This window comes from Myxocyprinus asiaticus, chromosome 32 (genome assembly GCF_019703515.2).
Source record: "Myxocyprinus asiaticus isolate MX2 ecotype Aquarium Trade chromosome 32, UBuf_Myxa_2, whole genome shotgun sequence".
Lineage (NCBI taxonomy): Eukaryota > Metazoa > Chordata > Actinopteri > Cypriniformes > Catostomidae > Myxocyprinus > Myxocyprinus asiaticus.
This window is the reverse complement of record NC_059375.1, coordinates 42,132,762-42,144,891: the sequence shown is the minus strand read 5'-3', so window position 1 is coordinate 42,144,891 and position 12,130 is coordinate 42,132,762. Positions and strand designations below refer to the sequence as shown.

The 12,130-nt window shown below is 37.3% G+C and overlaps 1 protein-coding gene across 1 annotated transcript; it reads right to left on the bottom strand.

Moving 5' to 3' along the window:
* Positions 1-747: 747 nt before the first annotated feature.
* LOC127423195 (fatty acid desaturase 6-like) lies at positions 748-11,798 on the bottom strand. Its single transcript, XM_051667338.1, has 6 exons — positions 11,401-11,798; positions 9,088-9,254; positions 5,363-5,543; positions 4,936-5,120; positions 1,971-2,150; positions 748-1,581 (listed from the first exon to the last, which is right to left on the bottom strand). Exons 1-6 carry the CDS (start codon positions 11,660-11,662, stop codon positions 1,432-1,434), a joined length of 1,125 nt encoding a protein of 374 aa, XP_051523298.1. The 5' UTR covers positions 11,663-11,798; the 3' UTR covers positions 748-1,431.
* Positions 11,799-12,130: the final 332 nt, after the last annotated feature.

Below are 12,130 nucleotides of genomic sequence, written 5' to 3'. Positions count from 1 at the left end.
TAAACTATACAGTCACATTCCTGCAAATGAGAGCTTTCATTTGATATATGACTTGACCATTTAGGTGCTATGCGAAAGACTTTTATTTTTATATAAATAGTTCTACTCTGTTTCCTCTGGGGGGCGCTAATTTTCAACGCAAATGTTTTGAGGCCTTATTTTGTCATTTTAAGTAACATAAATGCAGAAGTGATGGATATCTCTGAAAAGTTCAGATTCTGAGCTTTCAAATGAGACCTCAAATGCCCAACTTATGTATACAGAGACTTAAACGTTTTAAACTAAACGTTTTTTGCGATATAGCGCCCCCCTTTATATCTTAAAGAGTTTAAGGGATTAAATGCATGATTAATATTCGCTCATTTTGTTTTACTGTATTACAGGGGGAAAAATGCTTTTGTTCAATCATTGATTATTTGATTGAATCCATTAGAATCAGCAAAATTGAAAGGCAGTACTAAGAGAGTACTGCTACAATAATAATAAAAAAAAATTATTTTGTGGTAAAGTAAATATAGCAGAAATGATTACGTTTTGATTTCGTTAAAGCGTGAACATTGAAATATTAAGTAAATTCTACATTTGTACTAAAAATTAATGCTCTAGCTTTTAAGTAAATATTATTTTTGATTGTTTGGTATCTTTACATCATTATAGTATCTTTATAGTCATTATGTATCACTCCTAAAGTATAAAACCTTGTCATATTTATTCACCAATTTGAGTAAATTTCACAGAAAAAAAGTACATTTTATGTAGCTTGGGGGGGGGGGGGGTGGAGAATGTGCATAACGTTGTTAATGTTAAAAATCTTAATGGCTCTAAAAATACAGTAGGCTTCATTTTTATATGCAAAATATAATTTCTCATTTGTTTCTTTTGATTTTGGAGTAAAAAATAAATAAATGGCAAGGACATTTTCTTGACCAGTTTTGTAAGAATTACCCAATATGTCACATCCAGTCGGGTGGTTGCATATGGTCTAGTCACATATGTTGACATATTTCAATGCATCCAAAGCTCAGATCGTGCGACTCTTCATTAGAGATTAACAACTTCTGCTCTCATTTGTTATTTGTCAGATGCAGTGAAAATACGGCTTAATACTGACTGCTGATAAGCGAAACTAAGTAGCCAATCACGGTGCATGACTGTGACAAAAAATTAAGGCTATAGGCTATTTAAAAAAGGTCAAGCCCTTCCTGTTTCAAGGACATACGTCAAAATAAGAAAGAAAATTGCCCCATTTCATGGGGTCTTTAAATTAAAGGATCATCTCTGCTAAACCTGCTCTTCTGATCGCTTCTTAATTCTAACATTGTATTCATGCACCAATTAAGCATTTGGAAAAGCACAATGGTCTTCCCTTCTGTGTCCATGTTCTCTTTTCTCCTCCTCTTTATCTGTTCATTCAATCCTCTTCTCCCTGTGTTACTGCACTCCCACCAGTTCCGTGATGGGCGGAGCAAACACCATCAGCTCCTGATATTTGTGGAAGAACAGACTCAGGCGCGAGAGGTAACTGTCCTCCTGATAAGGCAACTGCTTTTCCTTTAAATACTGAGACACTATGGGCTTCACCTGAGAATATAAAGGACAGAGACAGATTTATTTTCATTATTACTGTTTTTGGCATATTTACAGTAGCCATAATTACAGTAATTTAACCCTCTTATTTAGTCTTATTTGACTAACATCACTTCCTTAACTGAATCCTTTTTTTTTTACTCTGCATTTTTATATGTTAATTTTACTTGTTTACTCCATTTGAACAACCTTATTTGACCTTAAATGACTTGTTTTTGCACTTTTTCTTCAACACTTTGGCAATATGAATGCTACGTTTTTGTCATGCTATAAAAAGCACATTCAGTTAAAATGGAATTAAATTGAGATTGAGACGGATTCAGAATCATTAGTACTATTTTTGTATCCATATTATATACCGCAGTATAAACACACACAGTTACCTTCAGGCACATGTTGTCAGACAGGTATGGGAAGAGGTGATGCTCTACGTGGCAGTTGATGAGGGAATGACCGAACGTCCAGTCCAGCAGAGGGTTTCGAGGAAGATTCAGAACACCGTGAGTCATCTGATAGATCCGTTTGGGTCGACAGGTTGAAGAGAACATTGGCAGACCGATGTGCTGTACAAGTAGACACACAAAAACTCATGAGTAGCGGCAAAACAAGCATGATGACTTAAACTGTCATGTCATGGAAAACAGGACGGTTTTTGCTCTTTTGAAGTAAGACTTTCTATGTAGACATACTCTAGACAGCACAGAAATGACATACTTCAGCTTCAACTTTACGTAATTGTGTTACTTGATTAACTAACTAAACTTTACTGTACTTAACTTACTGCACTTTCTTTACTGTACTTATCTTACTTCACGAGTTCGTGTTTCATATAATCTTGAGATAGCGGTAAACTGTTAAACTGGTTTGGCTTGCTATCCGCGATGGAGCGTCTTGAGCGCAAGACTTGACTCGTGCTCCAGTTGCCCCCCCGGACTACGTGAGCGCATAAATTTATATTGAATGATAATGGAGGAGATGGGGTGGAGGAGGGATGCCTGGATTGTCGCTGGAGAGAGGGAAGTGAGCCTTTATATTCTCTAGGGGTGATTGTGAGTTTAGATGAACGTGCTCCTCCTGAAATTTTGTTTATAACTCCAATTCGCTTTCTTTACTTACTTTACATACCTAACTTACTTTACTTTCTTTACATCAATTACTTTACTGTACTTTACTTAACTTCGCTTTCTTTACTTACATTACTTAACCTACTTTTTTACTTAACTTACTCTTCTTACTTTAATTTATTAACATAATTAACCTACTTTACAAACCTAACTTACTTTACTTTCTTTACTTAACTTTACTGTACTTCCTCAACTTAACTTTCTTTACTTACTTTCATTACCTACTTTTTTACTTTACTTACTTTCTTTACTTCACTTACTTTACTGTACTTCGATTTCTTTACTGTCATTACTTAATTTTTTTATTTACTTTCTTTGCTTTATTTTCATTACGTCACTTACTTTACTGTACTTAACTAACTTCGCTTCTTTACTTATTTTCATTACCTAAATTACTTACTTCTTAACACTTTAGTTTCTTTACTTTCTTAACTTACTTTTCTTTTTTACTTCACTTAACTTACTTTACTTTATTGTACTTTACTTTCTTAACTTCTTTTATTTGCTTTCATTACTAATTTAACTTTTCATTAACTTTAACTGTTTTTGTGTGTGTTTCTTTTTTTTTTAATACCAAGCATGCCTTCTTCACAACATGCATCACTAAAATAGGTGTCCCTGTAGACTCTGTAAACTGCAAAAAGACTCCCCATTTTAGCCAACCAAACTAGCCAATCAAAAACACTGAAGAAAAAAATAAATAAAATTGCTACAGAAGTGTGTGTAGAATTTGGACAATCCATACCAACCCTTAGATTAGTGTGTGATCTACAAGAAAAATGTTAAATGTGTTCAGTGACTTGAGAGACGCAGTGACACCACAGGGATCCAAACTAAAAAATGACAACACACACACTAGACAATAGCACACAAATGCATTCAACAGACACACTGTAACACAGCACATGCTAAACAAGTGTGTGAAGCAGCAATGAAGCGTTTTTGCCAAAACAAAGAGCACACACATTATTCTGCAGTCTCCAAGTGGATGGTCTTTAAAAGCTTTAAACCAGCAGAAATACCTCTGAGGATCAGCACAACACAAAAGTACATTTTCTCTTTGGTCTGCCTGGGAAAACCATGCGTGAATTGTTCCCTACTTTTTCTACAAATGAACTGTGTGAACCTCTGTGTGCAGAAGAGAGAACAAAGCCGTATTGAGTGGTCTCAGGGGGAAGGATGGAGAGAGAGAGAGATGGATTGATGCAGACTTTAGTAAAGTTGAATAGCTTTTAAAGTTCACTCTCAGATTGCTCTTATGAGCCAGAGAGAGTCGACAGAATAATGTACTTGAGTGTTACTGTAGTGTAGGAGTAAGTTACAGTACAGAGTTGGGATGGGTTAATTAGTGTGATTGTGTTGGGTGGTATTTCAGTACAAAGGCGTCATATACCACACTTATTACTATTGGTTTGTATTTTTTTTTTCCTATGGTGGTGTCTTGCATTCTGAAAGTTTAAGTATCTAGTACATCTATGGTTGGGAACCGAGAACCAGTTCTTTTTCGAAAAGGTTCTATTTTTTACAAGAACCGTATAATTGACTTATGGTTCCGTTAACAGTTCTTGATCGTGTATTTTTCTGCCTATAAGGACAGAACACATACAGAAATATTCTGCAGCAGTGCTACCTCTCTACCGATTCTATAGCACAAAACATACAGCGCGACTACTGTAGTCTGATTCCATGACATTTGAAATAATCGTGTTATTCTCTACTTTTGACGTCAAACCGCGAATAGGCATGCGCTCAACACGTGCACACATTGGATGAGCCGGTAAGAACACCGGGTAAGGTGTTTACATGGCATGTGAAATTGGCATAATGGATAAAAATGTACCCATGTCGATCAGGTTATTCATAAGCCATTTATGGCCTTTTCACAGATAAAGGAACGCGGTTTATTGCGCTTACATGACCACACACGTTGTCGGCATATTAAGCATAATCAGTGTAAGAACATGCACGTAAACACGCTCATTCAGCGCGTCCAGTGTCGAATGATTCCTGAACTAATGACTCTCATAAGCCGGTTCTTCTGAATCTATAGCATGAAACATTCAGTGTGACCTGTAAAGTCCAATTCCTGAATGAATCACTCATATGAGACTTTAGTGAGTAATAAGTACCTCAATCTCTTATTTTAAAATTTTCCATGTTATGAGCCCTTTATCATTGTGTAAGATAGGGTTGGGTTAAATTTGGTTGTGTATTTGTATCCCACCTGAAATATGTTGACGTGTATGTACGGCAGGGAGAACATGGCTCTACACAGCAGCATGACCAGCAGAGCAGAGCTGCACGACAGCCCCGACACACACCTGAGCAGGTAATACTGAGAGAAAAAGCCCAGACACACACACAACACTGTGCGTACAATCTGGGATGGAGACTGACCCTTCATTTGACCTGTAACACACAAATAAAAATACAAAAAAAGTGACGTAAATGTAAGGCAATTGTACATGCTGAGGTTTCCATGGAGTTAACATAGAAGAGATAGGATTTGTTGCTTTCCCTCGTCACTCCTGGTTAGAAGGACACGTTCATTTCTGATGATTGTAGGAAAGGTGAACATGCAACACATTTATTATTCTCTTTTGACATATTCTACAAATCCACATATACACATACGTCCACTCAGCACTCACCCATGGCTACGACAGGAGTGATGACTGGGACAGCCAGAGGGGCGATGAACAGGTAGACGGATCGAGGCAGGAAGGGGATTTTCCAGGTGCTGGAGTCTCCCAGACCAATCACATTAGTGTAAGCATGATGCATCTTAACATGTGCTTGTACACCTGCCCTCGCAGAGAACGACCCGCACACCTGAGAACACATACACAGGTAGAGACACATGTCTGCATTTACAGTATATACAGGTACAGTGGGGTCCAAAGTTCTGACACCACATTAGAAATGGGATTTTTTCATTTAAACCTGAAAATAATCAGGATTTGCAGAACATAACCGAAAACATCAAAGAAGGCCCTTTCTATTGTTCCGGAGTAAAAACGTTATTTTTGAATGTGGCTAACCGGCTAATAACCAGTTCATTTCGTGCCGATATTTTTTTTGTCATGAACCCAATGTATAAATGGTTTATTACAGTGCATTTTCAGAATTACATCACTTCCTGTTGCCCAAAAAAATGAGGCTTCTTTCTTTTTTGTTGCACATGATAAGCATTTGCTTTGATTCTGAAGGAAACTGCGGCATCACACATTTCTTTGCCTTAATGCACATTGTGGATGTAGCCTTCTATGACATGATGAAAACCTTTTAGACAACTTTAAATAATTACTACATGTACAGGGTGGCCCAAAAAACAAAAAAACGGGGCCACTATGTTTGATTGCTCATATCTTAAAAATTCATAAAGGCGTTTGCACGAGTGGCGACGTTTTGTTAACAACAAAATTACGTCAGTGTGACGTCATCGTGAGCATCAACTTGCTACAAATAAATAAGTCCATCGTTTAGCAACGTTTTCAATGGCAGCAAACTTAGGTGCTTCTCTTTCGCAATGTGACCCCGTTGTTTTTGGGCCAAACCATTTACTTATTTATTTATTTGTAGCAAGTTGTTGCTCACAATGACGTCACAGTGATGTCATTTTGCTGTTAACAAAAAGTCGTAGAAGTACGTCAAAAATCGTGCAAACGCCTTTATGCACTTTTAAGATATGAGCAATCAAACATAGTGGCCCTGTTTTTGGGCCTCCCTGTACATGCACGGTTAATCCAAATACAAGGAAAAGCATCGAGGTAAAACATTTCTCAGATGTTTCACTGAATTATTGTTAGATATGATGCATTAATACAGATTTGATGCTACCAGGATCTGACCAAGAAGCAGATCTGTAATTAAAAGAAAGAATTAAATAATTATTACGTTTAAAATAAAATAATTCTGCCCGTATAAGATGACGTTTAATCCAAACATGACCAAGCAGTGTGTGCATGCATGTAGGGGAGAGAGATTTTGGCTATTTTTGGGGGATATATTTATTGAAAAGAAGTTATTTTATATAAGCTACTGTATAATTTGCTTGTTATGATTTTTTATACTGATAATTCCCCCACATCATGGGGGGAAAAAAGTGATTGCTTATTAGCACTTATTTTGGTTGAGGCAAGTCCCTTATTTTGAGCATGTTTTTCCAGACCAGGTCCCTTTTTTTTTTTTCTAGAGAGATCTGGTGACACTGCAACTGGTACATCACCCTCCCTTAGCACAGAGTACCCGTGATGTGCACAGACCTTACCAGGGGCAGGGTGGATGGAAATGGACTAAGTGTGAAGAGAAATCTGCCAAGGATTGAAATAGAAACTGGCCCAATAGTCGTTTTTTTTGGGGGGGGGGGGGATGTGAGCTGTAGCGCATGCTCTCCGCTTCAATCTCTGTACTCTGTGCAGAGTACTGTCATAAAAAAAGCCCCCAAAAAAGTAATGAACCATTCTTTAATTTCGTTCTTATGGTTACCAATTAGAAAGGAGGCAGCGGAACGCTGGAACCGGAACAAAAGAAATACAGTTTCTGCTCAGAAATAAACATTTAATTTTTAGTCCCTGATTAATACCAAACATTTCTGGAATTCAATTGAACTTTTCCCTCAAATTGTTATGCTTAAGATTTATCATGAAATTAGAAAAATAAAAAGGAGCATTTCCACCACTGGTCTTACATTTTTGGACCTCACTTTGTGTGTTTGCCTTCAGGACAGCCAATGGAACCGCACCCTCTTACTTAAATTCACTTCTCCAGGTCTATGCTCCAACTCGCTCTCTGCGGTCTATGAATGAGAGACACCTGGTGGTCCCGTCACAAAGAGGCTCAAAGTCTATTTCACGATCTTTCACTTTCTCTGTTCCGCTGTGGTGGAATGAGCTTCCAACATCCATGTGATCTGCTGATACCATCTCAACATTCAAGAACCAGCTGAAAACACATCTGTTCTGAGAGCACTTAACTAATCCACACTAATTGCACTTACTATTGAACTTCACTTGCCCTTACTGTACACACACACACACTAGGGTTGCTCCGATACCAAAATTTTGGCTTCAGTACGATACCAGCCCTTGTACCTCAGTATTGATACTAAATCGATACTGAAATCAACAAATAATAAGCCTCAGATTTTTTATGAATTTACACAGAAAACGAGATTACTGCACAGTATTAATGAAAACATTAATGAAAAAAAAAATCTGATTACCTGTGGCACAAGGCTGCTATGGCAGAATCGCAGCATGCTGATAAAACACTTGCATTTGTGATATTGCTTACAAATAATAATAATAATAATAATAAAACAACCATTTAATATTATATAATTGTTATTATGAGTATTACTGCTTCCTTTTGAATATTACATTTTTATACAGTAGTTCAATTTTTCTGTCTTCAATTTCACGCATCCAGTTGAATAGAGCTTTTATTTTGACAGACGTTTAATTTCTTCCTGTTTGTGACGGGTTAGTGCATGTGACTGTATAATATTTAATTAAATTACATCCTTCTGCTGTTTAATGATCACACTTGGCCATATCCAGAGGTTTGGATTTTATTTTATTTTCAAAGTGTCACTGATTTCATCTCAAAACTGTCACATCTCATATAATGATGACAGCATACTGTAATATGGTACCGAAATTAGCAACAAGATGATATTGTACCATTTTCATTTTTCTGGTATCGTGATACTTCGTTAGTACTGGTAAACCACGCAACCCTAACACACACACACACACACACACACACTATATATATATATATATATATATATACTGTAAACTCCTGTCTCTTTCTTCTGCGTTAGCACCTATACTACTCCAGCCACCTTGAGAGCTTGGCAGCACAACACTGTAGATGTTGTTGAACTTTGTATGACAAATTGCTTGCTATGTTCCTCATATGTAAGTCGCTTTGGATAAAAGCCTACAATGACTAAATGTAAATGTAATAAACATCTGAACTTCAGCATTCCTGTTGAATGGAAAAATATGGAAATCAAAATGTGTTCTTCAAAGACCTCTGTGCTTCATTGAACACCATGGTAGTCCCATGTAGGGGTGAGCGATATACCTAATTTTGGACAATCCAGTGCATGAAATACAAATGAAAGGATCTCATTTGATCTTGGACGCTATCCAAAAGATATGATTATTCATTGTGCAAATATATTTAGCACAGCATTAATGGTACAATATAGCAAATTCTTTTGAATGCATATACTGTCATACCACCCAGCACTATTTGCATTTTTTTTCATGATACATTTTATGGTAATACCATAGTTCCATTTCCCTACTATTGCCCTGCACACTCATGCAGAGAAATAAGCACAGAAACCATCTTAATTTCTTACTTCGATAAAGAAAACAGCCCAGAATTTGGCCCAGGTCGGAGACTCGCTGAGCGCTCCGTGACTGGCCATGTGCGCCCCTTTAACAGTGATGACGGCATGTGCCACGCCCATAATGAGCAGACCCAACAGGAAATACAGCAGCTGAGACGAACCCAACAACAGGAACCCTACAGAGAGAACAACAAAGAGATAAATTTAGTGTGGCTTTGAAATTACTTTAGACAACTGAACAATATCCAAAACAGGATATGATGTCATGCTCTAGGAAATCTGTTTTTAGTAAATAATACATTTAAAATGTGAAAATATACCATTTAATTTCCCTCAACACTACAAACCATGCACACAAGTTTATATGCTTTGTATTGAGCTAAGAGGTCCATATGAGACATTAAGATCCTATATAGAGCACAACAGTCTGATTCTGGAAGTAGAAATCCTATACATTTTTTTCCACAAGGGAAATTATTTTTAACGATAACTTATAAAGCTTTAAAGACAGACCTACTGCGAGCTCTGAGGTTGTTCATCAATGGTATATACTTCTGTTGAAACCATTAAATCATGTTTAATAGAGGAATTTTTAGTGAAGAACTACACTACCCATGAGTCCTGAAGAAAACCCCTCCACCAATCAGAGAATCGTGGCCAACAATGTGCACCAAAAGAGCTCTGCAGTGACCGCCCACTCCCTGAATGATGCAATCGAGATGTTCAACTTGCACTCTCAAACTACTTATATATTTGTATATATACAGTACATGAATATTTTGCATTAAAATAAACTATATTGTTTCTATCTTTATAACCAACTATATATTACGAACAACTCTGAAAACAGCTTTTGAATTAGTGATTGGATGATGCTGACCATTACTATGAATAAGAATGAATTATGCTAATTTCTGATGTATGTCTGTGTAACGTGTTTGGGTGTTCTCGTTACATGTTTCGATTCATATTCATGTTTTCAGGTCTTCTATTTTGAAATTAGTTCACTTCCTTGTCTAGTCATGTGATGTCCTGTTTCCCTCATGTTTATGTGTCTTGTTCTCATTGGTTTATTGTCTTATTAACTTATTATCAGTCTTTTCATTGGTTCATGTTTTCGTAGTCTTGTTATCTTGTTATTAGTTTAGTCTTGTTATTGTCATGTGTTTGCCCATGTCCTTGTATTTATACCCTCATGTTCTCTAGTCCTTGGTTGAGTATTGTTGGTGTTATGTTGTTTTGTAACCTTATCGTCAAGTCATAGTCAAGTCATGTTTATGTTCTGGATTCTATTCTGTTTTGTTTTACTTTGGATTCACGTTTTTTGGATTTATCGCACTTTGTAAATAAACTGCACTTGGGTTCTTCACTTCACCGTCTTGTCTTCAGCCTTTGCACACGTTAAAGTCTGTCACATCTCAAAAACATGAATAAGCAACACTCCTGGAAACAAACAATTTGATAAAACTCTTTTACTTTCTATAGCTTGGTATTTAAAAAATCAGGAGGTTAAAGATGTTAAGTGCACAGTCTTGAACTTGTCTAATGTTGTGGATTACCTCTGAGCTGGTAGGTTCTTTTATGAAGGATGTTGAAATCCCTATGGGAAAAATGAACAGGAAAAATACTTCCGGAACCAAGATGGCTGAAAAAAGTGGGTGGGCACTGTTGCGCTCTATTGATCAAATGTATTTTCAGAGATCAGAATTCATCAAAATCAAACTTTGGTATGTAGCGGAAGACAAAACTTTGCTTGTACTTGATTTTCCGAAGCTTCCAAAGTTTAGTGTGACTCCATCTTAAAACCTTTTGACTCCGTTTCCACCTGGTATAACGATGCGTCTCAGGTGATCTGATCACATGTGGTCAGGTGAGACATATCGCTGTGACACCTGGTCACTTAAATGTGTCTCCTGTGACCACTTGTGTTCAGATTTGGAGGGGAGGGTCTCTTTCATGACGACATATATCAATCACTATGTCAGTGTGTTACTGCATTATAAAAAAGCGCATCAAAGTCAGAAAAGAAAGCGAAACAAACGGTGCGTAGTTTCTCCCAGAACACGTTTTTTTAATGCTCTTTGATTAAACCCACAAGCCCATATTTGTCATGAAGCAAAACCTTTGAGATTTTAATCATTTCATCACTCCACAGAAATAGTTTTTTTGTACAAAAAGTTTTTCTTTATGCAAACTATTATTTCTATTTCTTCTTTTTTTGTGGTAAATTTTGACCCAGGCATGACATAAAAATGATAAAAATGTCTATATGTGAAACTTTGTCAAAGTGTATATGATTGTGTGTGTTTGTGTGTACTGTACCTGCAGGCAAAGTGATGAACGCTGCAGTCAGGATGGTGCAGTCTATACCCCTCCTCTCCCACCAGCTGCTCTCTCGCAAACTCTTCTGCACCAGTCGTGTAAGCTCCATCATCAGGGTCTCCTGCTCAGTGTCGGCCTGCTTCTCAAACACCTGTCTTGTGTCAGCGTCCCCAATGGAGCTCCTGTGACCTTCACCATCATGGGACATCTGGGGCTCTCGCAGGATTCCCGTGTCTCTCCTCTTCTCTGGAATGTTCTGCATGCTAGTGCTAGTGCTCAGAGACGCATGGCTGACTTACACACTTTCTGTCCTGTCCGTGAAACAAGGTAGTGAGCGACTTTCCTGCTGACTGCACTAGACACAGATCCCCCTCTCTCTCTGTCTCTCTCTCTCTCACTTTGTCTCTCTTTCCCACGACGCTGCTTTTGGCAGGAGTGCAGCAAGAGCCCAGGCATCGTCTCGAATCACAAGAACAACACACTAAAGCATGCACACACCCACAGTCACACAGATTTTACAACCATCAAAGCATACTAACTATCTTAAGTAAACTGAACACATTTTTGTGTAAATCATAAATGATTTTGTTAACAATGTAATACATTTATTTTATTTGGATTCAACAATTTACAGAAAGCTGTTTTACGGAATATAAAGTAAATTCAGAAATTTGACAATTTGTGAAATCTGTTGTATTAATGTTTTTGACCATTTCTGTGTAGAAGATTG